Source organism: Balaenoptera acutorostrata, chromosome 16 (assembly GCF_949987535.1).
Source record: "Balaenoptera acutorostrata chromosome 16, mBalAcu1.1, whole genome shotgun sequence".
Taxonomy (NCBI): Eukaryota; Metazoa; Chordata; class Mammalia; order Artiodactyla; family Balaenopteridae; genus Balaenoptera; species Balaenoptera acutorostrata.
In genome coordinates this window covers 24,444,803-24,470,536 of record NC_080079.1, presented here as the reverse complement: position 1 = coordinate 24,470,536, position 25,734 = coordinate 24,444,803, and the positions used below count along the sequence as shown (strand labels likewise).

Here is a 25,734-nt window from a genome sequence, read left to right as displayed (position 1 = left end):
TCCCCCAGCCTCATGTTTACTGTACAGAACCTCTCTGTAGCAACCTCCATCATGGCGCTGGTGAGGGGCTAGGAGCAAATCCTCCGTGAGAAGTAAGTTTGTCAGAAACTAGTGAGTAGCCAGAAAAGGGAGCTGCTCTGAAGTCCTATGAGGGCTCCTAGGAAGTACTTGCCCCCTGGGAGGTCCAAATGCATTTGTTCAGTGAGAAACCAAGTTGGACCAGAGATTATGCCAAATTGTTCTCTTTCTTACTCCTTCATCCAACCACTCACACAGCAATAATTTTGCTGAGCACCTACTAGGTGCCAAGTTTTTTAGATGGATTAATTTACTTACTCTTCCCAACCAGCTCTTGGAAGGAGAGTCTGTTATCATAGGCGTTTTATAAATGAAGAAATCGAGACAAGAGAGGTTAAGTGTAACTCATTCAAAATAATAATATGCTACTCCAGAGTCTCAAGTCTCAGTATGTCTTCTTTTTTTTTTTTTTTTTTTTTTTTTTTCGCCCACACCTCACAGCTTGTGGGACCTTAGTTCCCCAACCGGGGATTGAACTCAGGCCCTTGGCAGTGAAAGCGTGGAGTCCTGACTACTGGACCGCCAGGGAATTCCCAAAGTCTCAGTATGTCTTAGTGTTTACCTTCCATGTCCAGTATGGCTCCAGATCCACAGAGTGAGTTTATCGAGTGGCAGTGTAGAGCAACGAGGGGAAGCGATGTGGGGTACCATAGTACATAAATTCAGGCACGTCTGAAATCTAATCAACCTTTAGTATTCTGCATATAGGGCCCAATCTAGCATATTTTTTCTATAGACGAGGCATTGTAGAAAAATCGAAGATGTATTAGCCAGAGTTGTTGGATGCAAAGAAGGGATGACAGGAAATAATAGAGTATAACTGGGTGCTGAATTTCATGATCCAGACCTATGCTGTACAGAATAGTAGCCACTAGCCACATGTGGTTATTTGCATTAAAATTAGATACAATGAGTCCATCGACAGACGAATGGATAAAGAAGATGTGGTACATATATACAATGGAATGTTCCTCAGCCATAAAAAGGAATGAAATTGGGTCATTTGTAGAGATGTGGATGGATCTAGAGACTGTCATACAGAGTGAAGTAAGTCAGAAAGAGAAAAACAAATATCGTATGTTAGCGCATATATGTGGAACCTAGAAAAATGGTACAGATGAACCGGTTTGCAGGGCAGAAATTGAGACAGAGATGTAGAGAACAAACGTATGGACACCAAGGGGGGAAAGCGGCGGGGGGGTGAGGGTGGGGGGGTGATGAATTGGGTGATTGGGATTGACATGTATACACTGATGTGTATAAAATGGATGACTAATAAGGACCTGCTGTATAAAAATAAAATAAAATAAAATTCAAAAATTAAAAAAAAATTAAATACAATGAAACATTCATTTCTTCAGTTCCACTAGCCACGTTTTGGGTGCTCAAAAGTCACATGTGGCAAGTGGCTACCATATTGGATAGCATAGATGTAAAACATTTCCATTATCACAGAAAGTTCTGTGGGACAGCATTGGTCCTACCTGCAAGTGCTAGGAATGGTCAGAGCAAAGAGATCACTGAGGACTGGAGTAATGATGGAAGGCTTCCTACAGGAAGTGGTGATGGAGCTGTATAGACTTGCTGCTGAATAAGTATGAGGAAAATGGGCAGCACATCCAAGAAAGCAGATGTATGAAGGTTGTTGATGAATAGAGGGATAAGGCCAGATGGATAGCATGGGGTTAGATTAGGAGAGACACTTGAGCGATGACTGTTTGATTTTTCAAACAATTTCTGAAATGGTTTGGATATAATTATCTTTCTATCTCTATAGCTCCATTTAGGCTATGCCTTAGCAAATGATGATGATGTTAATTATTAGTCCATTGTTTTTGTTGTGGTTTTTGTTGTGGTTGCTTCTCTTTTCTGAGCGTTCATGCTGTGGCTGCCATAAACCTCTATCTGGTCCTAAACCCAGCGTGCTCTGCTGTCTCCTAAAATGAGACAGAGACACCTGTGGAACACTCATCCTAGAGCCGCAGCTCCCAAATGGGGAAATGGAGGAAATGGGGTCGATGAGGCTATGGTGGGGTAGTACATAGTCTGAGAGTAGGATACACCCTACCACTGAGCCAGCAGAGACCATGACTTCTTGGATGGCTCCAAGAGGCTCAGAATGACATTAGGCCCTCCCTTCTGATTAAATGGGTGTTTCATGGGCTTGTACTAATGCTGAACCAGGGATCAGGAGTCTCAATTATCACCTTTGGTTAACATCATCAGGTGTGTACAGTCTTTAACAAGTCATTTCTCCTCTTTTTCTTCTCCTTTCCAATCTGTCAACTGAGGGGATTGAACCCAAGGAATACAGGTGTCCCTTCCTATTCTGACATGCAGAAGCTTTTTGATTTCTGAACCTTTTCCTGTCTATTCCTTCTTTGGATTGTCTGAGGCTTCTCCCTGGATGGGACTTGGAGGACACATAGGTCCCTATGTGTCCTAAATGGGCAAGTTTTCCCATAAACTTTTAGAAGTTCTAAACCCTTTTATAGTCAAGAAAACCACAGAGGTGACTTATTTCTTAAAGGAAACTATCTGTGTGTTTGCAGAAGCTGTGGTAGCTTACTTCCCAGAGGCAAATCAAACTTTCTGGTACATTCTCTCCAAATGTCACAATTCAACAGAAAACCACCTGTCCTCAAGAAGCTGTAGCAGCAGCTGGGACTGCTTATTTGCTGACATCATAAAAACTCCAGAGCTGGGAGGGAGCTTGGGCAGGATGAGAGATTTTAATATACATTTAGCAGAAGTTAATGAAGAAGTCCATAGCTTGGGGGCAGCCAGTGATGTTTCCATTAATGTTATTAAATATTAATGAGGCGCTTTTTCTCTTTGGGGCAAAGCAGCATGGCTGATGCACCTTTTTAAATTACTACATCACTAACAGGTCGCAGAGCTGAACAGAACTGCTAAAGATGGTTACATTTAGCAAGGAGAAATAAGACATTTCTCTCCTTCCCAGAGCTGCTTAGGAGAACACCCTTCCTTCAGAGATTACTAATATTTCTTAGGATTCACAGGACATTCAATAGATTTACCTCATAAAGGAAGCAGAGAATTTTCTAGAAGTAGTGCAGACACACCACAGTCCAAATCTTTCTGCAGATAAACAATGCTTAGAAATCAGATATTCAGTGCTGTACTGGAAAATGTTTAACCACCGGCTCTCTGGGAACAAAGAAACAAATAAATAAGCCCTGATTAGTAGTGTTTGCTGATTGCTATAAATATTCCCACCATATCTGATTTCAAGTTACCAACATGGCATCATTGAATGCAGAATTAGGAAGCACAACATGTATCTATGTATTTACTGTATAGATACATAGACATAAATGACTTCAAGAGTATAAATAATAAAATGATGTACAATGACTTTTTTTATAAGTTTTTTTTTTAAATGAATTGACATGTTTTTATTTATTTATTTATTTGTCTGTGTTGGGTCTTCGTTTCTGTGCGAGGGCTTTCTCTAGTTGCGACAAGCGGGGGCCACTCTATCGCAGTGCGCGGGCCTCTCACTTTCGCGGCCTCTCTTGTTACGGAGCACAGGCTCCAGACGCGCAGGCTCAGTAGTTGTGGCTCACGGGCCCAGTTGCTCTGCGGCATGTGGGATCCTCCCAGACCAGGGCTCGAACCCGTGTCCCCTGCACTGGCAGGCAGATTCTCAGCCACTGCGCCAGCAGGGAAGCCCACAATGACATTTTATATATAATATTTATTGCATATAATAATGCAGGAAAATAATGAGGAATTTCGGTGTTTTCGGTATTTATTATCCTTTGAATATAATTTATTTAATTGAAATTTTGTATAACTTAATTTTTGATAATAGTTGTATTTAACAACCATTAACTAATTTGCAAAATTCCTGGAATTTTAAGTTGACTCTCATGGGCAGTTACCAGCTGGCACAACACTGAGTCCATATGAACTCTCAGGCTGGAAGATCTCCAGTCATTGATCAGGGGAGGCATGGCAAAAGATTACCTTGACAGACATGTCCCTTTCTCCTTTTCTTCCAGTTTCATTTAAACTTGCCATATCAAAGCTGGTCTTGACCTTCACCTTTCCGTGTAGCGATTTGCAATGACTCAAGCTCACACTCACTCCACAGGCATCTGTTGAGCACCTGGGATTCTCTCTGTGGTCCACACTGGGAAGTCAACCATGGGCTCACAGTCTCCCTGCAGAAATAGACCAGATGCCATGGGATAATTTGTGCAATCATTTAAAAATGTAATTAGAGTGTCATTCACCCAGTAAATATTTATTCAACACCTTCAGTATCCTATTCTAGACTCTTATATTGCTGAACAAAACCAACAGAAGGGTTTGCTCTTTTGTAGCCTTGATGTTTCTAAAATGCTAGGACCACAAAGGTTTGGTCCAGGGAAGCAAGAATGGCTTCATCAGACCTAGATATTGAAGAAGGATACATAGGAAACCATCTGAAACAGAAAAGGGTAGAGTGCTTCAAAAGCCCTGGGCAGGACTTCCCTGGTGGTGCAGTGGTTACGAATCCACCTGCCAATGCAGGGGACACGGGTTTGAGCCCTGGACTGGGAAGATCCCACATCCCGCGGAGCAACTGAGCCCGTGCACCACAACTACTGAGCCTGTGCCCTAGAGCCTGCGTGCCACAACTACTGAGCCCGCGTGCCACAACTACTGAAGCCCGTGTGCCTAAAGCCCGTGCTCCACAACAAGAGAAGCCACTGCAATGAGAAGCCCGCGCACCGCAGTGAAGAGTAGCCCCCACTCGCCGCAACTAGAGAAAGCCCGCACACAGCAATGAAGACCCAATGCAGCCAAAATAATAAATAAATAAATAAATTTATATTAAAAAAAAAACAGCAACACAAAAGCCCCGGGCATCACACAGACAAAGACAAAGAGAGTTAAAGGTTGGCCTGAGTTTGGTTTGGAGGAAGGTGGTGACAGGGTAGGGTGGGGTCAAACTGAGAAGATAATTTATATAATCTCATCAGTCAATTGGCGCTTCTTTTTTTTTTTTTTTTAAATGTGTACACATGTATGCATGCTTTATTGTTACAGTTGTTTACAATAAAGGCTGTTATAAACATTTATGAATAAATTTTTATAATTTATATAAATTTCTGAGCTTAAAAATATAAAGGCCTTTTTTTTTTTTAATGTCTGAAACATTTATATTAACGTATTTCCATACAAATAACCCAATGAAAGTTTAGTATTAGTTGTTTTGTTTGTTTTTTTATACTGCAGGTTCTTATTAGGCATCAGTTTTATACACATCAGTGTATACATGTCAATCCCAATCGCCCAATTCAGCACACCACCATCCCCACCTCACCGCAGTTTTCCCCCCTTGGTGTCCATATGTCTGTTCTCTACATCTGTGTCTCAACTTCTGCCCTGCAAACCGGCTCATCTGTACCATTTTTCTAGGTTCCACATACATGCATTAATATACGATATTTGTTTTTCTCTTTCTGACTTACTTCACTCTGTATGACAGTCTCTAGATCCATCCACGTCTCAACAAATGACTCAATTTCGTTCCTTTTTATGGCTGAGTACTATTCCATTGTATCTATGTACCACAACTTCCTGATCCATTCGTCTGTTGATGGGCATTTAGGTTGCTTCCATGACCTGGAAGATAATTTATATAATCTCATCAGTCAATTGGCGCTTCTTCACTGTACTGCTTCATCCTGTATCACGCTGTGTTCTGCTTGATACTGGATTACTCTGTTCTTTCGTTGGATTTGAGGCATGTTGTCTTCCTCTCGCCAAAGGACTGAAAACCCCTTGAGGATAAGGGTTATGGCACCTCCCTCACAGGACAAGGCACATACTGAGTAATAAATAAATGTGGGATTAAACTTTTCTTTCTGTCTCCCTTTCATTGCTATCCTAGTTACCCACATAGACAATTTGCGTCTATTTTCATTGGACGTTAACTAAATCTTGGCTCAAAGAATAGGAGAGCAGAAAAAGAAAGGAGGGGTGGGTCTGGAGAGAGCGATTTTCCTGTTGTTTGATGTTTTATTAACCCTCAGTGGATCAGTATTCAAATGTCCAGATTGTTCTGCCCTGTCTGTGGGTTTCAGGACATCTTTGGGTGCTTGACTTGGAGGCATGACTCCTCCCACCAATTTAAGCCACCTTCAATGACCTGGGGTTGGTTACAAGAGGAATAATGCCTACTTTGTTGCTCTTTTTCTACCCTGGAATTTATGATTCTGGGAGCTTTATAAAAGTCCAAGAAGTAAGGCAACACCATTTACATTTCAGATGGGAGAGCTCCTCTCCTACACTGGTCTATGACTTCCTCATTTTGGAATGTGGAGGAAAGGAGCAGAAAATCATACCAGACTTTGTTTCTTCATTTTACTATGGCTAGGCTTTTACAAAAACATGGAGAAGAGCTACAGTATAGTTTTTGTGGGGTTTTGTGTGTGTGTGTGTGTGTGTGTGTGTGTGTGTGTGTGTGTGTGTGTGTTTTGTTTTTTCCTAAAGGAAACAGGGGACCTGTGTTATAAATAGTTGGGAAAAGTTTGAACGACTGTGTATATGTGAATGCAAATGTGTATATTTGTTTGAGAGAGAATTTCAGAAAAAATGAAAATAAGATCAATGAAGTCCATTTTGGAATAAAATGTGGAATCTGAACACAGAAATAAATCTTGACCTTTAAAGTCATCTTCTTGGTTGTCATCTACTTATTTCAGTAAATCCACTGTGATCCAAAATATACTTTTAAGCTTACAGCATCCCTCACACCCACCCCAAGCCAGTGTACCTGCCACATTATGTACATCCATACTTTTTTAAGCCTGGACTCTCCATCTGAGAATCTATTACGTCTTCTATACACTGAACTCCGAATGACTTTGGGATTATTTCCAAATCTGAAAATCCATTTTCAAAGTATGAATATTTGTCCCCACTGGGAATATTTAAAGAATGTGTTGCAGCTTTGGGGATGGTTAAAGGGATGTGTTTGTGTGTGCCTGTGGGTATTTTCACATTTGTGCATCTACACCAGTATGCAATATTTATTTTCTCGACAGTGACTATGGTTATGAGAGACATGGAGAAAGCCATTGTGTCCCAGCTTTCTGGTACAATCCAGCATCCCCGTCAAAGGACTGCAGCCTTGGTCAAAGCTACCTTAACAGCACTGGGTAAGTAAAACACCTGAAGGAACTCCACTCACTGTTTCCCTATTTCCCTAAGTTGGGATCAAAGGAGGATTCCTACTGAAGCAAGGTGGAGTGTAGATAGAGTTTGTAACAGGTGGCTTCTGAGGAAAGCCGAAGCGTTCTTTAGCTGAAGCTAGCTTTTTTGGAACATCAAAAGAAATTTCTAGAGGGGCGGAATAGGGAGGTTGGGAGGGAGACGCAAGAGGGAGGAGATATGGGAACATACGTATATGTATAGCTGATTCACTTTGTTATAAAGCAGAAACTAACACACCATTGTAAAGCAATTATACTCCAATAAAGGTGTTAAAAAAAAAAAAGAGATTTCTGATTACCCAGATTTCAGTACCTTTTGCTATTTGCCTCTGAAATACCATAGCTATTATTTGATCAGACCTTCTCTTTTGGAAAACGATGCCACCTTTTTTTCCAGACCCCGATGGAAATAAATTAACACTAGTGATGTGCAGATACTACAGTGCTTTCTAGCGATAGATGAACCGAAGCTCTTGTAGACTGATGATGAAAACTTAGAATGAAAAGTCAAAAGTCCCATCCTAGAAACTCCTGGAATAAGAAGGTCAAGGCACACTTTCTGTACTTGTCAAGTTATGTATGTTTCTCTCTTTGTTCACTTATTACTTACTCACTCAGATGCTTGAAAAAATTTTCCTTGGGGATCTGTTGTCTTCCCCTTTCCTTTGCCACTCCTATGACCTCGAACAGATTTGGGAAGTGGATTGGTGGTCTGAGACAGTGCTTTTTAAAATTTAATGTGCTGTGAATCACCTGGGGATCTTGTTAAAATACAGCTTCTGATTTAGGAGATCTAGAGTGGCATTGAGATTCTTCATTTCAACAAGCTCCCACGCAATGTCAGCATTGCTGGTCCTAGCACTAATCTTTGAGTAGCAAGGGACTAAAGTGCTCTGGAATTCAGTCTCAGCTCTTCCAATGGATCTTCTAACATCTCAGACAAGTTACTCACCAGCTCAGTACTTTTACCTTACTTGGTTGTAAAATAGTGGTAGGGGTACTATCTACCCAACTGATGTCTACAGAGGAAGAAAAAACATGATGGAAGAGATATATTGAGTGGTCTGAGATACTCTGAGAAACATACATTTTTTAGCCAAAAATTTGGTTCTTAGGGAGCTATTCCTGGGATCTGAGCTGAGGTTTAAGCACTGTTGATGTCATTTTATTTTAGGTGAATGGTCTTAGGGATTTAAGCCACTCAAACTACAGATCCAGCAGCATGAAACTTCAAGACATGTGGTGTCAGAGACTAAAGTGCTAGGAAGTTTGAGGAAGAGGAATATAATGGGCACAGAAGATCAGCTACGCCACCAAATTCCCAACCAGAACATACCTGGACATAGCTGGAAGATAATTGCATTAGGACTTCTCATATGATCCTGTGACATGTGTAGGTAGACCCAAGTTTAAGCAAGTTAGGTGTACCAAAACCCCAAGTAGCCATCAAATAAATCAAGAATATGAAAGGGAAAAACTATTCATTTTTTTCAAAAGATTCACTACAGGTGAATCTCCAGGTTGCTTAAATGTTGGCTTATAGTACAAATCGTCAAGCAGCTGGCCAGTTGAGGCTGAAGAGTTGGGTGATATCAAGTGTGCATTAGGACATGATACCCACCAAAATATCTATCATAGGTAAAACTCAATATCTTCTAAATGACTAAAGCTCAGCAAGAAGGTATAGGTTAGAAAAGTTTGATTATATAGACCGGTGCTGACCAAAAGAACTATAATACGAGCCACATATGTAATTTAACATTTAAAAATAGCCACACTGAAAAAGTTTTTTTAAGAAGGTGAAATTAATTTTGATAATATATTTTATTTAACTCAGTATGTCCAAAATATTATCATTTCAACACACACCACTAACCAAGTTCTCAGTAACCACAGGTGGAAAGTGGCTAGCTTATTGGACAGAGCAGAGCAGCACTAGAACCATTATGAATTCAGTTGACAATTAAAAATAATATATTGATATATCTATAAGAGGATATATTATAATTGCATATGAGGCAATAACTACATATAGCATTTGCTTGACATCCTCCTGAGATCTCTGGATGGAGATGTGGGGCTGGTAATTCAGCAGTATGTGAGGGGCAGGGGGAGAGGAAATATCAGGGGTGGTGGAGGACTAGTATCACTCCCAAGGAACTTGCTTTCACCTGCTTTCAAGGCCACCAGAAAAAGGCAACATGGATGGACTGGTTGATTACTCCTGACACGCAGGGTGAAAGAAGATTGGTGATGATGGTGATGATGGTGGTGGTGGTGGTGGTGTCTGTGGTGCATTTATGTTATGTGGTTTTACCAGAGCATTGATTTTGTGCAGCCTTACGGACAGTGTTGTGCCTGGGAATAAAGTCTGTCGTGCAGGTCAGGGCTGTGGGCAAGCTCTCGGCTTCACGTGCTGGGGTCACTGGTCAAGCGAGATGTCATGTCATCACTGTGCGCAAAGATGCCCTTAACCTAGAAGGTCACCGCGTTTACCGGGAGGTTTTCCCATGCAAGCTTCTTCTCTGAGGCAGTTTTACCACAGCAGGATCAAATAGGAGTTTCAGACTTGTGCTTCTAGTCTGGCATTGGTGATGAGTGCGAAATGAAATATTAACAAGGAGAGAAGATGTGCTGTAGAAGAGCCCAGTGGCTCCAGAGTAAGGGCTGTTAGGTATTAGGGGATGGGATGATGTCCTGGGGGTAGAGGGAAGACCGGAAGAGGCTTCCTGAGTAGTCACAGTTAGAAGAAGGCTGATCTTCTAGCGGCTTTCTGGCCTCAGGGAGGTAGGCACAAGTCTCTCCATCACGGAGAGAAGCACCTGCTTTCCTTGCTTCCCTAGTCCAGTGGGTCTGTCTCCTCCTGTATCATGTGTGGGTCAGACATTGATTTTTCTTGCCTGGTTTAGACACTGATCCGATCTGCGTTTCACCAGGTAGGATCGATAATAACGTTTAAGGAGCTGCTCTTCCTGAGATGGAGGGATAGCGGTTTCTCAGCGTTTGCTTAGCATCCTAAATGGCTGCTGTCTTTGGGACTCAGTCTTTAGATGCAGCTGTGCGGAATCTCTGTCTCACTCTTGTTCTCCTGCACGCTCTGCCATACTTGCTTCTGCGAGGGTGCACACACTGGCACAAACCCCACCACTGACGATGGTCAATACCTCTCAGGTACCGGCGGATCGTGTCCAACAACTGCACAGATGGACTGAGGGAGAAGTACACCGCCAAGGCCCAGATATGCCCCGGAAAAGCCCCTCACGGCCTCCACGTGGTGACGACCGATGGGCGCCTGGTGGCAGAGCAGGGGCACAATGCGACCTTCATCATCCTCATGGAGGAGGTAGGGGAGACCCTCTTGCGTCTCTGAGGTCAGAACTTACAAGCAGGTCATTGCCCATTTCCAGGTGGGAAGAGAAGAAAGGTCACGCTTTCCCACCAGTCCTTGTAACAAAGTCAGTGGTGAGAAGTGAAGACTCCTGGGAGAAGATGGAAGGGGTGAAAGAGGTCTTGGGATATTTAGGGACCCTGTTCCCTTCATTCCACAATACAGAAGTGGTGCCCCCTTGTCTCTGGGCAGGTGCAGATTTGAATATATTCTTTGAGGTATCCCTTTAGGGTCTGCATCTTTGGAGGAATGTTTATTATCATTAGACTGTATACTGTAAACTTTGCTGGAAGAAGGGAATTCACATTTTTTTCCTTTTTTTTTTTTTTAACCTTTAATCCCACTGATTAGAAAAGCCCACAAGGCTTTCAAAGGGTCTTGAAAGTATGAGTGTGAGGGTGGGGGAAAGTGATCCTAACCCTTTAAACTTATTTTTATAAAGAATGTCATATGAGTTGGTTTTCCATCAGCTACCTGCTCCATTGGTTCACTTTTTAGGTCTTCTGCAATCTGGGCAGTAAAATCAGACTGCGTTCGTTCATTCCAGGGTAGAAATAGCTCTGCTGTATGCTTCTTGCTTCCTATATGAGTTGTTTCATTTGTTTCCAAACCAGGGAATTTTTCAGGCACTCCTTTCTGAGGTGCTGGGGCAAGAAAACTTGCCTGATTTACAAAGCCATCTAAATTTAAATGCAAATTACTGTGTGCTCTTGAGAGCTTGGAAGGAGACCAAAGCAGGCCAGGAGTTTTTCCCCTAACTCTGAATACTTTAGAGACCTTTAAAGTCTGGCTCACACTGGACAGGACGGTGAGGGTTCCTTATCCTGGACTGACAGATTCTTTAGGCTTCATACACACTGGGTGCTTGAATTAAAGAAATTTAATATTCAGAGGAGGTGATTATCACATTCCCACTAGGGAGTTTCCAGGACCAGCTCTATAAAAACTTCTCTTGAATAGATGTGAAGAGCCATGATCTTATCCATTTGAATTGCCTTCAGTTCATTTCCACTTTAATTTATATTCATAAACTCAAGGGTAGTTGACATTGTGTGGGGGGCAAGGTAGCACCTATCAATATTTTACTCACATCTGGGTTGCCACGGGGGAAGAGACAGAAAGTCAAACTGTGATGAATGCACATTCACTGGGCAGATAATTCCAGAATGATGTATTTCTCTTTTTATTCCATCAACCATCTTTGTTAATAAGTAGAGAGACCCGACTCTTCTTTTTCATCCAGGATCCTTATCTGATGGTCAGGTTCAATTGAATTTATCCAGAGTGTTGGCCCAATATAGTGGAGAGAAGGACAAGAAAGGATGGGGTTCAATATCAGCCCTTAATAAGCTAAGGATCAACTTGGGATGGTAAGATGCACTCAACTGAACCACTGCCATCACCTCCTCAGGCAGCACCCGGGGGCTCTTAGCGTCCCAAGAGGCAGAAATATCTGTGAGCTGAGATGGTCAAAAAAGACTTTACGGGCTTCCCTGGTGGCGCAGTGGTTGAGAATCTGCCTGCCAATGCAGGGGACACGGGTTCGAGCCCTGGTCTGGGAAGATCCCACATGCCGCGGAGCACCTAGGCCCGTAAGCCACAATTACTGAGCCTGCGCGTCTGGAGCCTGTGCTCCGCAACAAGAGAGGCCGCGATAGTGAGAGGCCCGCGCACTGCGATGAAGAGTGGCCCCCGCTCGCCGCAACTAGAGAAAGCCCTCACACAGAAACGAAGACCCAACACAGCCATAAATAAATAAATAAATAAATAAATAATTTTTTTTTAAAAAAGGCTTTAGGGAAGAGGGAGCTTAGGCAGGTTTAGGGAAACCCAAGGTCAACAGAGCACAGGTCTAGTTTCAGCTGGTATGCAGTATTCATCTGTAGAATGGAAATAATCATCCTATCTCATAGAGTTACTTTAAAGATGGTATTATATAATATGTGATTAGCATAATGCTTGGAACCTAATAATAAATTCTAAAAAATGGGACAATTATAGCATGGTGGTTGAGAGTATTGACACCAGACTGCCTGGGTTCAAAACTTGGCTCTTCCAGTATTGGCTGCAAAGACTTTGATCTAATTACTTAATTTATTTTTGTCCCCATTTTAGAAATGGGTCCAGTAATACACTCTACATTATAGAGTTGTGAGGGGATTAATTGCTTAGAACTGAAAAGAAACTTCATCAGTATTAGCTGTTACTAATACTACTACGACGATGATGAGGAGGACGACACAGGAGAGAAATTATTAAACAATGTGTATGAGGGAGCCAGGGAAGCCCTTGGCTTCCCCAGTTCATAGCTTCATAGAGGCTCTACCTTATCCACAATTGCCAGTGTCAACCAAATCAGGCTGCCCCAAGCTTGGGCATACAGGGGCAATAGGTCCTAATAGTACCTGTTCATAGTGCCCAGTAGAGAGAGTCTGATGATTGTGTCGAGGGTGTTTCAGCCCTCTGGGAGAGATTAGGGCCTCAGAGGGTGATGCTGAAGGCACAGGACCAAGTATCAAATAGGAGTCAGGCTGGACCATGTGAATGGGCCCAGGCCAACTGCTATTCTACCTTTCAGGGTGATCTCCAAAGGACAAACATCCAGCTTGACTTTGGGGATGGGATTGCAGTGTCCTATGCTAACTTCAGTCCCATTGAGGACGGCATCAAGCACGTGTACAAGAGTGCGGGGATCTTCCAGGTGACAGCCTATGCGGAGAACAACCTGGGCTCAGACACAGCTGTCCTCTTCCTGCACGTGGTTTGTAAGTAGCATGAGCCATCGCCTCTCTTACTTTCTTCCCAGTTGACAACTCCCTTTGTTCAGACTTCCCGGGATTCCAAGCCGAGCAAGATTTGGTGTGACTATTACCCCAAATGATGACCCCAATCAAAAGATTGAGATGTGACCTGATCTGTGTTTGAGTTTCATAATACTAAAGTAGACTGATTATTTTGAAAGTTTGGATAACATTACCACTTGGCCTCTCTTTTCAGCTTCACTCTGTTCTGACGTAAGTAAGTGTGCACATGCAAACACATTCAAGTAAAAGTCCCTTCCCTTTGCTTTGGAGACTCCTGAAATAGAGAAAGAGGGAACTCATCTGATTCGCAGCCACAGGTTCATTTTCAAGCTACTCTGAGTGAAGAGAGCACAAATCAAAGTAAATTGTTCTCTCCGTTGGAAGAGCCGAAGAAGGGTTAAAGAAACCCACGCCCAGATTGTTTTAAATGTAGAACTGAACACACAAAATAACTTAATTCCTACATCCGAGGTTACTTCAAGTTTATCCCAGGTGTGAATAATTATAAGAACTCACCATATTTTTGTTGTTCCAGAATGTATTTCATGGCTATTGGCTGTTGCTTGGCACAAACCAAAACAACAGTTGAAGTTCCAGAATTGTGTGTTAGTCCTGAAAGTATTTTGTGCCTTTGCTATCCTGGGACTTGACTCATATAAACTGAAACTTAATATGATTTTAGAATGTTGGGTCAAGGAAGTGTTGTTAGGGGCTGTTATTGGTTTCCTATACGTTATAGTGATACTCATGGGTCTAAGGACGTCTATGGTTCTTACTTATATACTCCACGATAGTTTGGGTGGTAATATGCTACATATGATGAAAATTAAATGGTTTAAAAGAATCTAGGTGAAAACAAGGGGCACCTTTTCAATTAACTCAGTAAAGGTATAAACACTACTATATAAGCAACCTACACTTAAAAGGTCCCTGGCAAACAGTGACCTAGCTGGTCTCCTAGCATTCTGGTCACAATAGTAGCATAAGGACCAGCAGTGATGGGGGAAGTGCATGGAGAAAGACCTGGATTATATGTGTTATATCCTTAAAGATGCCACACTACATGACCATGAGATAAATGATTTCTCCTCTGGGTCTTCTGAACTTCAGTTTCAAAATGCCTTAATTCTAACTGACACCTTGCTTCACGGGGATCTTGTAACAATAAATAGGAAACACAAATAACACACCCAATCATTCACTAATTTATTCAGTGACTATTTGTTGAGTTCTTAATATATGCAAGGCCTTCTGCTAGGCATTGAGAGGCAACAATACAGAGATGGCCCTGCCCTTGCGGAGTTTACATTCTGGTGAGGGAGGGAAGGTACTGTGAGAAATGGGCCACCAATAGCCCCAGGGGAGATAACCACACCACACCAACAATAATAATTCTGTGTCAGAAGCAACAGGTCAGAAACCCAGGTGGGTGGTGGGCAAGGTTTTTTTTTTTTTTTTTAATTTTATTTATTTATTTTATTTATGGCTGTATTGGGTCTTCGCTTCTGCGCGAGGGCTCTCTCTAGCTGCGGCAAGCGGGGGCCACTCTTCATCGCGGCGCGCGGGCCTCTCACTATCGCGGCCTCTCCTGCTGCGGAGCACAGGCTCCAGACGCGCAGGCTCAGTAATTGTGGCTCACGGGCCCAGTCGCTCCGCGGCATGTGGGATCTTCCCAGACCAGGGCTCGAACCCGTATCCCCTGCATTGGCAGGCAGACTCTCAACCACTGCGCCACCAGGGAAGCCTGGGCAAGGTTTTTATGAGCCAAGTTTAGAGCAAGGGAGACCTGTGTTTGAATTCTGATCATATCTGTTTGTGAAATGTCTACTGTCAGTCAACTTTCTTAGTCTTTACAAACCCCTGATTCCTCGCCTTTAATACTTAGATTATAGCGAGGCTCTGAGAATCAAATTGGATTATGTGTATGTGTCAGGGGTCCTCAAGACATCCCCTCCCAGGTTTAGTGATTTGCTGGAAGGACTCATTAAGACTCAGCATATAGTCATACTTCAGACTATAATTTATTACACTGAAAGGAGACACGTCGAGATCAGCAGAGGGAAAAAGGCCAGTGGGACAGAGTCTGGAGGAAACTAGGTGCAAACTTCCAAGAGTCCTCTCCCCATGGAGTCACATAAAACATGCATAATTCCTCCAGCAATGAGTTGTAGCAACACATATGAAGGGCTATTTACCAGAGAAGTTCATTGGAGACTCAGTGCCCGTGGCTTTTATTGGGGATTGGTCAAGTAGCCATCCTCTGCCTAGGGTATACCAAAATTCCAGACTCCCCGAGGAAAGCATTTTTTCAGAATAAACCCTATCATTGGTAAAACAAAACAAAACAAAACAGTCTAGGCAGAGTGAACCACTCTTATCAGTTCACTGTTGACTGGAAACACTCCCAGAGCCAAGTTCCCAGATGCCAGCAGAGGGCCAATCTTGCCCACAGGTCTTTCTAAAGATGATGATCTCAGGTCAACATCAATGTTTTTCTGCACAGTGTGCAAAATGCCACTTAGTACCCAGCCTGGCACATGATGAATGTTACCTGCTCTAGTAACTACTAAGTACTTCCTATTCACTTTCTACCTGACACTTCTGCTGCATTTAAAAATGAAGACAAAGAAAAAACATTTTCTTTCCTCTCTTCCAACGACCTGCCCCACCCATGTTCCTAATTCTGCCAAGAGTGGTCCTTGCCTGCTAGGCACAGTGACCAATGTATTTCAGTGACAAAAAAACACGACAGCAGGGAACAGGTTTATACTGTGGGTTATGTGTGTGAAGGAGGAAATGTCCCTTGAAACTTTTATCGTGCTCATAATTCCCTCCAAATCAATCATGGCTGCATTTACCAGCCAGTTATTATAGTGGAAACTGCTCTTGGCCTCATCTTGGGCCATTAGTTAACAAAGGTAGTTGTTAGCCCCCCATAATAACCAATCTCACAACGATTATTAGATTTTTATCAAAAAAAAGCACTCTTTGACAGTGAGGATTTTAGGAGTTTGCTATGTTCCCTCCTGAATCCCTCAGCTCTCTTCTCCCCGATCCATGGTTTATCTGTAGATTGAAGTCTGGAGCTTCTGGCTCAGGTTCTTTGCCCTGAAAAGCTGTTTGATGTTGTTCCTTGAGATTATATTTACCCAAATGTACTTGTCCTGAAGCTGGCATATATGTGGCCGTGCTTTATGGTGTTCTAATTCGTGGAAGCCCCACCCCTTTTGTGTTTGGCATGAATTTAGGGAGAAGGAGGTCTCATTTTATATTTTGGGGTATCAGAGTACCCAACAATGTAAGCCCTGGTTGACCTGAAGCCTCTGAGTGACCGAAAGCTGAGAAGTCTGTCCAGGGCCACGAGTCATAGTGACATCACTGAACTGTGGAAAAGCCCAGGGTTCCCATGAGCTGGCCAGGGGAATGGACTCCATGCGTTTTGAGGGGGAGAGATAAGACAGCAGCGTTACCTAAAAAACAGTACAAATGAGCTTATCTACAGAGCAGAAACAGACTCACAGACATAGAAAACAGACTTACAGTTACCAAAGGGGAAGAGGGTGAGGGATAAATTAGGAACATGGGATTAACAGATACACACCACTGTATGTAAAACAAATAAGCAGCAAGGATTTATCGTATAGCACAGGGAACTATGTTCAATATCTTGTAATAACCTATAGTAGAAAAGAATTGAAAAAAAGAATATTTATATATATGTATATGTGTATAACCGAATCACTTGGCTGTACACCTGGAACTAGCACAATATTGTAAATCAACTATACCTCAATTAAAAAAAAAAAAGAGGCATTGACTTTGAGCATAAAAGGGTCCCCTTTCCCAGCAGGAGAAGAATGAGGGATGTGAATCTGGGCATGAAGGACAACTCTGAGGTGTTAAAATAAGACCCAGATTCCTTATCTCCCTCTTAGGACATGACCTGGCCAGGGCCCCCTTCCCATTACCTCATTCTCTTCCACATGATCAGTAACACACAAACAACAAATAGAGATAAACCAGAAAAACTCCTAAAAATGAGTAAGTAAAGCAATGAAAAATAGGCGGTATTTTCTCACACGTGTGTGTGTGTGTGTGTGTGTGTGCGTGTGTTTATTCTCACCAACAGTCAAACCATACCAAAATAATTAAACAGATTTACTCGTTGAAAATAATTAAACCTTCGGCCAATTGTGTATCTGAAGTGACAGGTTTGAAGTTATTTGTTGAAAGAAATCTTGAGGGGCCGTATGTCTGGGGTCAGGTGAGAGAGCAGTAGACAAAGAATATTTTCACGCTGTAGATACACAGATTCACTTGTTGATTGTTCAGGAAAATACCATCTGGGAGGTGGCAAGCCAGTCTGGCTAATCTCCTCACCCAAACATCAGTCCCTGTCTAAACACCTTTTATCCCAATATAAATTTACTTACGACATAGGAGGTACCCGGTGAGACTCAGAATGCCCACTCTCCCAAGAGGGACTTCTACACAATGATACACAGGAACGGCGATGATGTGGTGGTAGTGGTAGTGGTGGTGGTGGAAACAGTGTCAGCACATAATTAATTATATGATACCTTTAACATCCACACATCACTTTCATATGTTCTTATTACTGTAAGGAAGGCAGGGGACAGCATAACAGTCTGTGTAGCGTCAAGGTTCTGTAAGATAGAGGAAAAGGTCATACAGCTAAAATTAAACAGGAGCAGAAGTGAAAAGTATCCATCTGTTTTCTTCCCTTTAAACTGAGCTGTCTCCAAAATAACCCAAGACATCAATAGTGAAGGCTGGGTGGCCTGGAAAATGTCCCACCCATGAGAAGAACTCAAGGCCCTCAGGAGCTATCCATGCTACGGCTGTGACCTTTAGTCACTTTAAGTCATCAACACTATCATGGTGGAAACCAGGAAAATGTGCTCTGACTTAGTGTGGACAGATAATTAGAAGATTTTAATTGGATTTGGCTAAGTAGGAAGGATATAAGGAAGGGAAGAAAAGGAGGAAAAGAAGTAGGTAGCAAAAAAAGAAAACACAAAGGAAAAAGAAAGGGGTAAGGTTGGGGGAGAAAATCCCACAGAGTTAAAAAATAACCGATCTAATCCACAAAGGCAATGCTGATACACTAACATTTTCCAGCAGCGTTTTCCTCTTCTCACGTTATTTTGGAAATGAATTAAATTAAAATCCTCACTTAGTATGCATAGGGTGGGTTCCAATCTATTCTCTTACTTGCTAGTTTAGAACCTGAGACTGCTTCCATCAGTTTTCTGAGGAAGAAAAAAAATAGAAGCTTGGTCACCTTTTGGCAAGCAGCTTTTTAAATTATTATTTGGGAACCTGGCACTTATTTCTCCTTCAATTTAGGAAGATGGGCTTTTTCCTTTTTATAAAACAGCCTTGCGAGCTGCTGAATGACACCCACTGAGTGTTGCAGATGACAGGCACAATGGCCGGTTGTTGAACAAGATGGGACCAATTAACAATTGAGGATCCTGGCGGAGCCCTCCATACAATGCACTGACCCCCAATCACGATACAGGCTAATCGGCAGAAATGCAAGAGACCACTCTTTATCTTCCTATTTATTGACTAAGTGTCCAGTAAACTAGCTTTGTCCTTGGGCTGGAGGTTCATAAGCATTCGAGGTTGGGCTCATCGGATGGAAATTAAATTCAGATGTCACTGAAAAAATCTGAAGCCCGATTTGAGTTCCCTATTATACGCGGTACTTCATTTCATACACACACACACACACACACACACACACACACACACACACACACACACACATACTTCTCAACATCTGTGAGTTTGCAATCCTTGTTTTCTTATAGGTGATGGTAATAGAGGTTAAGATTAAGAATCTGGGAGTGTGATTGTTTGTTCATTCCAGGAATAGAAACATTGACATTGTTCTTCTTATTCCTTAGGTCCCGTGGAGCACGTTCATCTCCGAGTTCCATTTGTTGCCATAAGAAATAAGGAGGTCAACATCAGTGCAGTTGTGTGGCCCAGCCAGCTGGGGACCCTTACCTATTTCTGGTGGTTCGGCAATAGTACAAAGGTTTGGCCCTTTCTGATTGGTGTCTGCTTAGGTCTATACTGAACGTTCCCATGTTCCAACTTCTGTGTTGATGTTGCAGCGGGGGGGGGGGGGGGCGGGGGGGCGGGGCACAGGGGGGATGTGGGCAATAGGGGATACTTAATGAAGCTATGAATCCACGTAATTGAATATGACATACCCTCCTACAGCAAGTTCATTGGTATAACAGGGAAAGTTCAAATAATCCTGAGGAAGAAAGGGTACTCGGAGAATCTGCACAAACCTGGTTGTTCTTGCTCCTCTAACCAATATTTCTAATATTGATGTTGCTCCCTTTTGTTCTAATCCCAGCCTTTCTACTCACCCGCTGTGTGATATGAAGAAAGTCATTTAACATCTCTGAAATTAAGTGACACCATCTGTGAAATGTGAATTAGATATCTAAATGCAGGGCAGTGAAAGTCAAATGGGGTAATAATGCACGTAAAGCATCTTTAGCAAGACCTACTAGGTGTTCTATTAGGGCCGGGTACTGATGTTCTTCTTCTTAGGCATGGTACTGATGTTGCCAAGTCTCAAAGAAAGGGACTTAAGGGCCAAACTCTGGATGTTGCCAAGTCTCAAAGAAAGGGACTTAAGGGCCAAACTCTGGACTTTGCAGATACTCCCTACTCCTGGCAACTGGTGATGTTGAAGCTTTTTCAAGAGTAACCACACTTGTACAACAGAAGCTGGGAGCAGTTTGGCTGAGGGTTCCTCAGCTTAAGGACTTCATGTTTTTCACTCTTCCTGTTTTTGTCTTTGCATTTTCTTTAGTCATTCTTGATGTGATTGATATGAAAGATATATCAGACTCAGAAATGCTGGATATCTAAAGAAAGGGGAAATAAATATTCAGTTGCCGGTGTAGTAATTCCTTTTAAAAAGGAATGGAACAATGCCAGTTTTGTTTGTTTGTTACGAGATGACCAAAGAGAACTTCAGCTCTTGCATGATAAGAGTGGGAGATGATTCATCCCTGCTCTTATTTTAAATTAAAAAAAAATTTTATTGAAGGATAGTTGATTTACAGTGTTGTAAATCCTGCTCTTTTCTAGGGTGGTAGCATGATGCAGTTGAGAGAATACAGACCTTGGGGTCAGAGAGACAAGGGTTAGGTTTCTAGCACTGCTACATGTTTGTTATGTGAGCTTAATCAAGTGATTTGACCTAAAATTTAATTCACTCAACAGCAAACTGGAGAGAATAATGCCTACATCATCTCGATTTTTGTGAAAACTAAGTAAGATACTATGTATCTCCCTGGCACAGACTAGTTTACTCACTAAATGGATGCTTTCTGTTTTGGTATAAAAACTGACAGGATGGTTTGATAAAAGACTGAATTAGATTTATGGACCCAAGGGACAATTTCCTGTTTGCATCATCTGTGCTGTATACTTTCAAGTTCTTAGTATAGACTATGATGCTTTTGCATTTCTGGTGTTATTATTCACCAAGACAATAGGTAAGGAGGTTCGTTAATGAGATTCCCCATTTAGTATATTATAGAAGTGAAGCTCCCTGTGTGAGATGAGCATCCTACGGTCAAACAGCTGGTTAGCTGTCGAGCCAGACCTAAACCCAGGTCTCCTAACTCCCATCTACCATGTACCCCCAGCCCCAGGATGCTTTCTCTGCATCACTCTGTTCGGAGGTCACAGACCCTAAAATTCTGCTTCAAACACCAGCAGACATAACGTGGTGAAAGAAAAAGAGGAAATCTTCTGGGAGGAGAGCATCAGAAAGAGAAAGATTTTAAGTTCATTTCACCTCTGAGGATGTGAGGTTTGGGCTGTCCAGCCAGGGAGTTCTTTTCTGTTAGTGTTTGTTCACCTGTTGATCTTTACTGGGAGACAGCTGTGTGTAGGGAGGGCAGTTCTTGGCTGTCATGAACCCAATGATTTACTCAACAGCCCACAAGGAACCGAAGACAGTGTTTCTCTATAGCACCATTTTTTTCTTTGGGTGTTTATTCTAAGGCCTGAAGTACCAGACAGTGTCTAATAAACATTTGATCAACAGAGAAGTGGACAAAGTGATTGGAGAGTCTAGTTTCTATTTCTCTAACAATTATCTGTTAGTTTGAACAAGTCACCTGATCTGAAGCTCAGTGTTGTTTTCTCTAAATCAAGGATACTAATATCTAATCCATGAACATCATTGAGTTATTATTTGAAATATCTTTCTTTCTATCTATCTATCTATCTAATCTATATTATGAGAGGGAAATTTTAAAATTGCAGAATGGCATTATGGTTTTATTTTTTTAATTGAGGATGACCTGAAGTACTTCTTAGGTTAGGAATTTCCATCTATAAACTTGAGCATAAAGTGCTGTACAAATACCCAAGATCTCAAAGGTCTTACTAGTTGGTTTTTTCTTCCCAAAGAACCAAGAGAATGATAGTACATTAGAGGCATTGGAACAGAGTGGTTTTGAAATGAGACAAACCTGGGTTGGGGTCCAGGCTCAGATTCTCCTTGCTGTATGCCTTTTGTCAAATCAGGTAATTTCTCTGTGCCTTAGTTTTGTTCACTGTGATGTCAGAATAAGACTGGTAGCTACTACACTCTAACACTGCGTTGAGGATTAAGCAAAGAATGGCATTTGAGTGCTGAGAACACATCCAGTCACTGTTGTGCTCATCCTTGGCATCAATGGCATCTACATCTCAGTGGCAAAGCTGACATGGTTCTAGAGATTTCCCTCCCACCTTCAAGCATCGTTATTCCATCCATTTAAAAGAGGTACATTTGCAGTGCTTTTGCTAGCACCATGACAGAAACACATCAGTGTGGCCACGGTGCCCAGAAATTGATCTAGTGAGCATTGTATTTTCCTGGCAAATGAATGAGTGTCTTTGGGTGTCTTGGTGAGTCCTCTGAGTGTCGAGCTATGTGGTTACCTTTGATGAACAAACCGATCTGTAAAAGGAGCTAATACTAATTTTGAGCATTTCTTTCTAGCATTGGCCTTGCACTAGGCTCTTCATATATGGTATTTAATCATCAGAACATCACTGATGAAGGAGAAATTATCCCCTGTGTATGTGTATGTGTATGTGTGTGTCTGTTTCTATGTGTTGTGACCAGGTGAATTGGATTGGACAGGTTTGCCCAGGTGGTTGAATTAAATCAACCTCCCAATAAGAATCAGTTGATTCCCCACAAACCTTTATAGCCAACACTCTGCTTGGTGCCCTTAGGAATAGAAGAGCACTTACAATCTTGTCTCTATCTTTAAGGAGATTACAATTCTGATGAGAAGGCAAGATGAGCACACACACACAATGATCGGTGAGCAAGTGTGATGATGTACGAATAAAGAGAAGAGAGCAAGCATTCCTGAAATCCAACTATAGGCCCATATACCTACAAGTCTATCAGTGGGAGATGCGAAATTGTATCAGTAGCTCCGTGGATCTTTCTTGAGAACCTATATTTTGTGCTAGATCTTATGAGGAACACAAAGCAGTATAAATTCCATTTGTTGCCCTTAAGAAACAATCTATTCAAGAAGATGAGGTTAACATCCCAAAATAGATACTGTAAGGAATGGTAATAGGAATGTAACATTACTGGCCCAGCCAGGCAGCCTAGGGGTTGATGGATGCAGGGCTTCTTGGTCTTGGAGCAAGTTGTGTATGAAGCTGGTCCTAAGCTGGCATTGAAGGAGTGGTAGAATTGAGGCCAGAGAGGAGGGGAAGGGATTTGTGCCCACTGGTAAGGCTTTGGGCCTGTTTGTGTTCTGTGTAGACAGACACTATGAAAGAGGGATTCATTTGGGGAGAAATTGCATAAAAAACTAAAACTGGGGAGGATAGATGACAAATGGCTTTGAATGACATAACCGGATATGTTTTAGTTTGTCATAGAAACTTAGACTTAGGATAGGATAGTGGAAGATAGAACCAGATTCATGTACAGTGATATTTTCAACAATGAGATACTTTTGAAGAGTTTTTAGAGGGGTGTGTGTGTGTGTGTGTGTGTGTGTGTGTGTGTGTGTGTTTGAGGGAATTTTTTTTCCCAAAAACTATAAATTTTCAAAATACTCCCGTAGTCATAACACATATTTAGGTACTATTTGCTTTATTTATTTTTGGTCTTTTTGTGTATTTTAGACTTTTCTCTCATGTAGTTCTCATCATAGCATATCCACAATTATATATCTTGCCTTCTCCACTTCATAAAGTAAAGCACTTTCCACATATGTAATCTGCTGAAGGTTTTAAGTGAGGCAAGTGTAGTGATTACATAGTCTGTCCAATTTAGGAATGGAAGGTTTTATCAAGGTATACATTTAAATTCTGGGGATTTTATAATATTCGATATTAACTTGACTTACCATGTATTGGGAATCTGGTGTAGGCTGCATCCAAACATTTCCCTGAAGCTCCCTGATCCATTGGTCGCGTGGGAATCTCCTAACTAGTTACTCAGAGCTTCGTTGATGTCTTGCTGGGCTTAGTGGATAATACATGACCTGTTGCACATGAGGGATCCTCTGTGGGCAGGGAGGCAGCCTGCAGCCTAGGCAGGACATGAGCCTTGCTGTGGGCTGGCCCTGCAGCTTGGACAAAACACGGAGAAGTCAACTGGCCGCCTGTTGGATTTGTGGGGCTCTAAAAGGCCAATCTGCTGAGATTAACAGAGTTCTGGCTTAATAAATGTGTCTGCTTGCCTAATAGAGTTAGTAAATGAACCTTAAAATACTTGATTTAATTTAGTGTTGTGCACTAGACATGGGTGGCCAGTGAAGAACTCAAGAATCCCGTGGAGTGTTCCAGCTTTGCAAGGAAGGCGAAATCAGCCATGATGTCACAACAGCTGATGAAAAACAAAAGCAATTTGGAAAACAAAATTAGCTTCTGCCATTTCCCTAGGGTGGAAGCCTGGGGCCTGTTACCTGGGGGCCAAGGGTTCACATTCAACACAGTTTGTTTGCTGTGGCTCAGAGCCCTGACTGGCTGGTGGGATGGCATGCTCCCTCCCACCTCAGATGGCATTCCCTTGTCCTGCAGACTTGCATCCTTGTTTGGTTCCTGGATCTGCTAGGAAAGCAGCCAGATAGAGGGGAGACCAAATCTGCTGGGACAGGAGGAATTCCTCTCCCTCAGAAAGAGATGTCATTGGCTGGCAGAGCACCATCACCCAAGCCTAAGATAAGACGAGTGTGCAGAGAAAGGAGAGCAGGGGCCATGTAGACCCCTGAGAGCTGAAGAAGATGACATGGTAGTCGTGCAGATTCCCTGAAGAGACAACCATTAGTGGAGAAAAGTATCCTGGGGCTGAGAGCTGGGAAGAGATGAGAGATAGCTGAGGGCAGTAACCAAAATGGAAGGACAATGTGATATAGTTATGGTCAGAGAGAGCAATTCATGGGATCAAAAAAACAAACAAAAAACCACCACATCAATTATTCCTCTTTTGTTTTGTTCCTCTCCTAACATTTTATTATTAAAAACTTCAAACACAAACTAAAGTTGAAGTGAACATTCACATACCCACCATCTGTAGTCTATCATTAACATCTACTGTGCTTGTTTTATCATGTCTATTTATCTGTCCATCCCTCTATTCAGCCATCAACCGATCTTAAATTTTTGATTTATTTCAGGCACTTACATGCTTTGTCCTAAATGCTTTAGGTGGCAAATCATTACCTAGAGTCCTTTATCTGTTTATACTTTTTCCCCCATGGTGGGTAAGAAATGTATCAACAATGAAATGTACAGATCTGAATTGTGTAGCTCCTGAGTTCTAACAAAGGCATATACCTGTAACCCAAACTCCTATCAAGATATACAGTATTAGCATCACTCCCAAAAGTTCTCTCATGCCCCTCGTCAATTCCCACCCCAACCCCCAGAACCAATCACTATTTTTTTCATCATGAATTAGATTTGCCTTTTCTAGAACTTCATTAAATGCAATCATACCATGTGAATTCTTTCATATAAGGCTTCTTTCATTTCTTATGGTTTGGGGACTTATCCATACTGTTGTGTATATCAATATTTGTTCTTTTATGTTTATTGTATGCATATACTATGACTTGTTTATTCATTTTCCTATTGATAAATTCTCCTAGGTTCTTTTCAGTTTTTGGCTAGTATGAATGCACTGCTATAAACATTT

At 42.0% G+C, this 25,734-nt stretch overlaps 1 protein-coding gene across 1 annotated transcript in view; it reads left to right on the top strand.

Moving 5' to 3' along the window:
* SORCS3 (sortilin related VPS10 domain containing receptor 3) overlaps nt 1-25,734 on the top strand; it is a 601,251-nt gene that overhangs the window by 555,200 nt on the left and 20,317 nt on the right. Inside the window, exons 17-20 of the mRNA XM_057531046.1 lie at nt 7,143-7,256; nt 10,482-10,653; nt 13,277-13,463; nt 19,439-19,572. Coding sequence (XP_057387029.1) covers nt 7,143-7,256; nt 10,482-10,653; nt 13,277-13,463; nt 19,439-19,572 — 607 coding nt within the window. The remainder of the gene's footprint in view (nt 1-7,142; nt 7,257-10,481; nt 10,654-13,276; nt 13,464-19,438; nt 19,573-25,734) is intronic.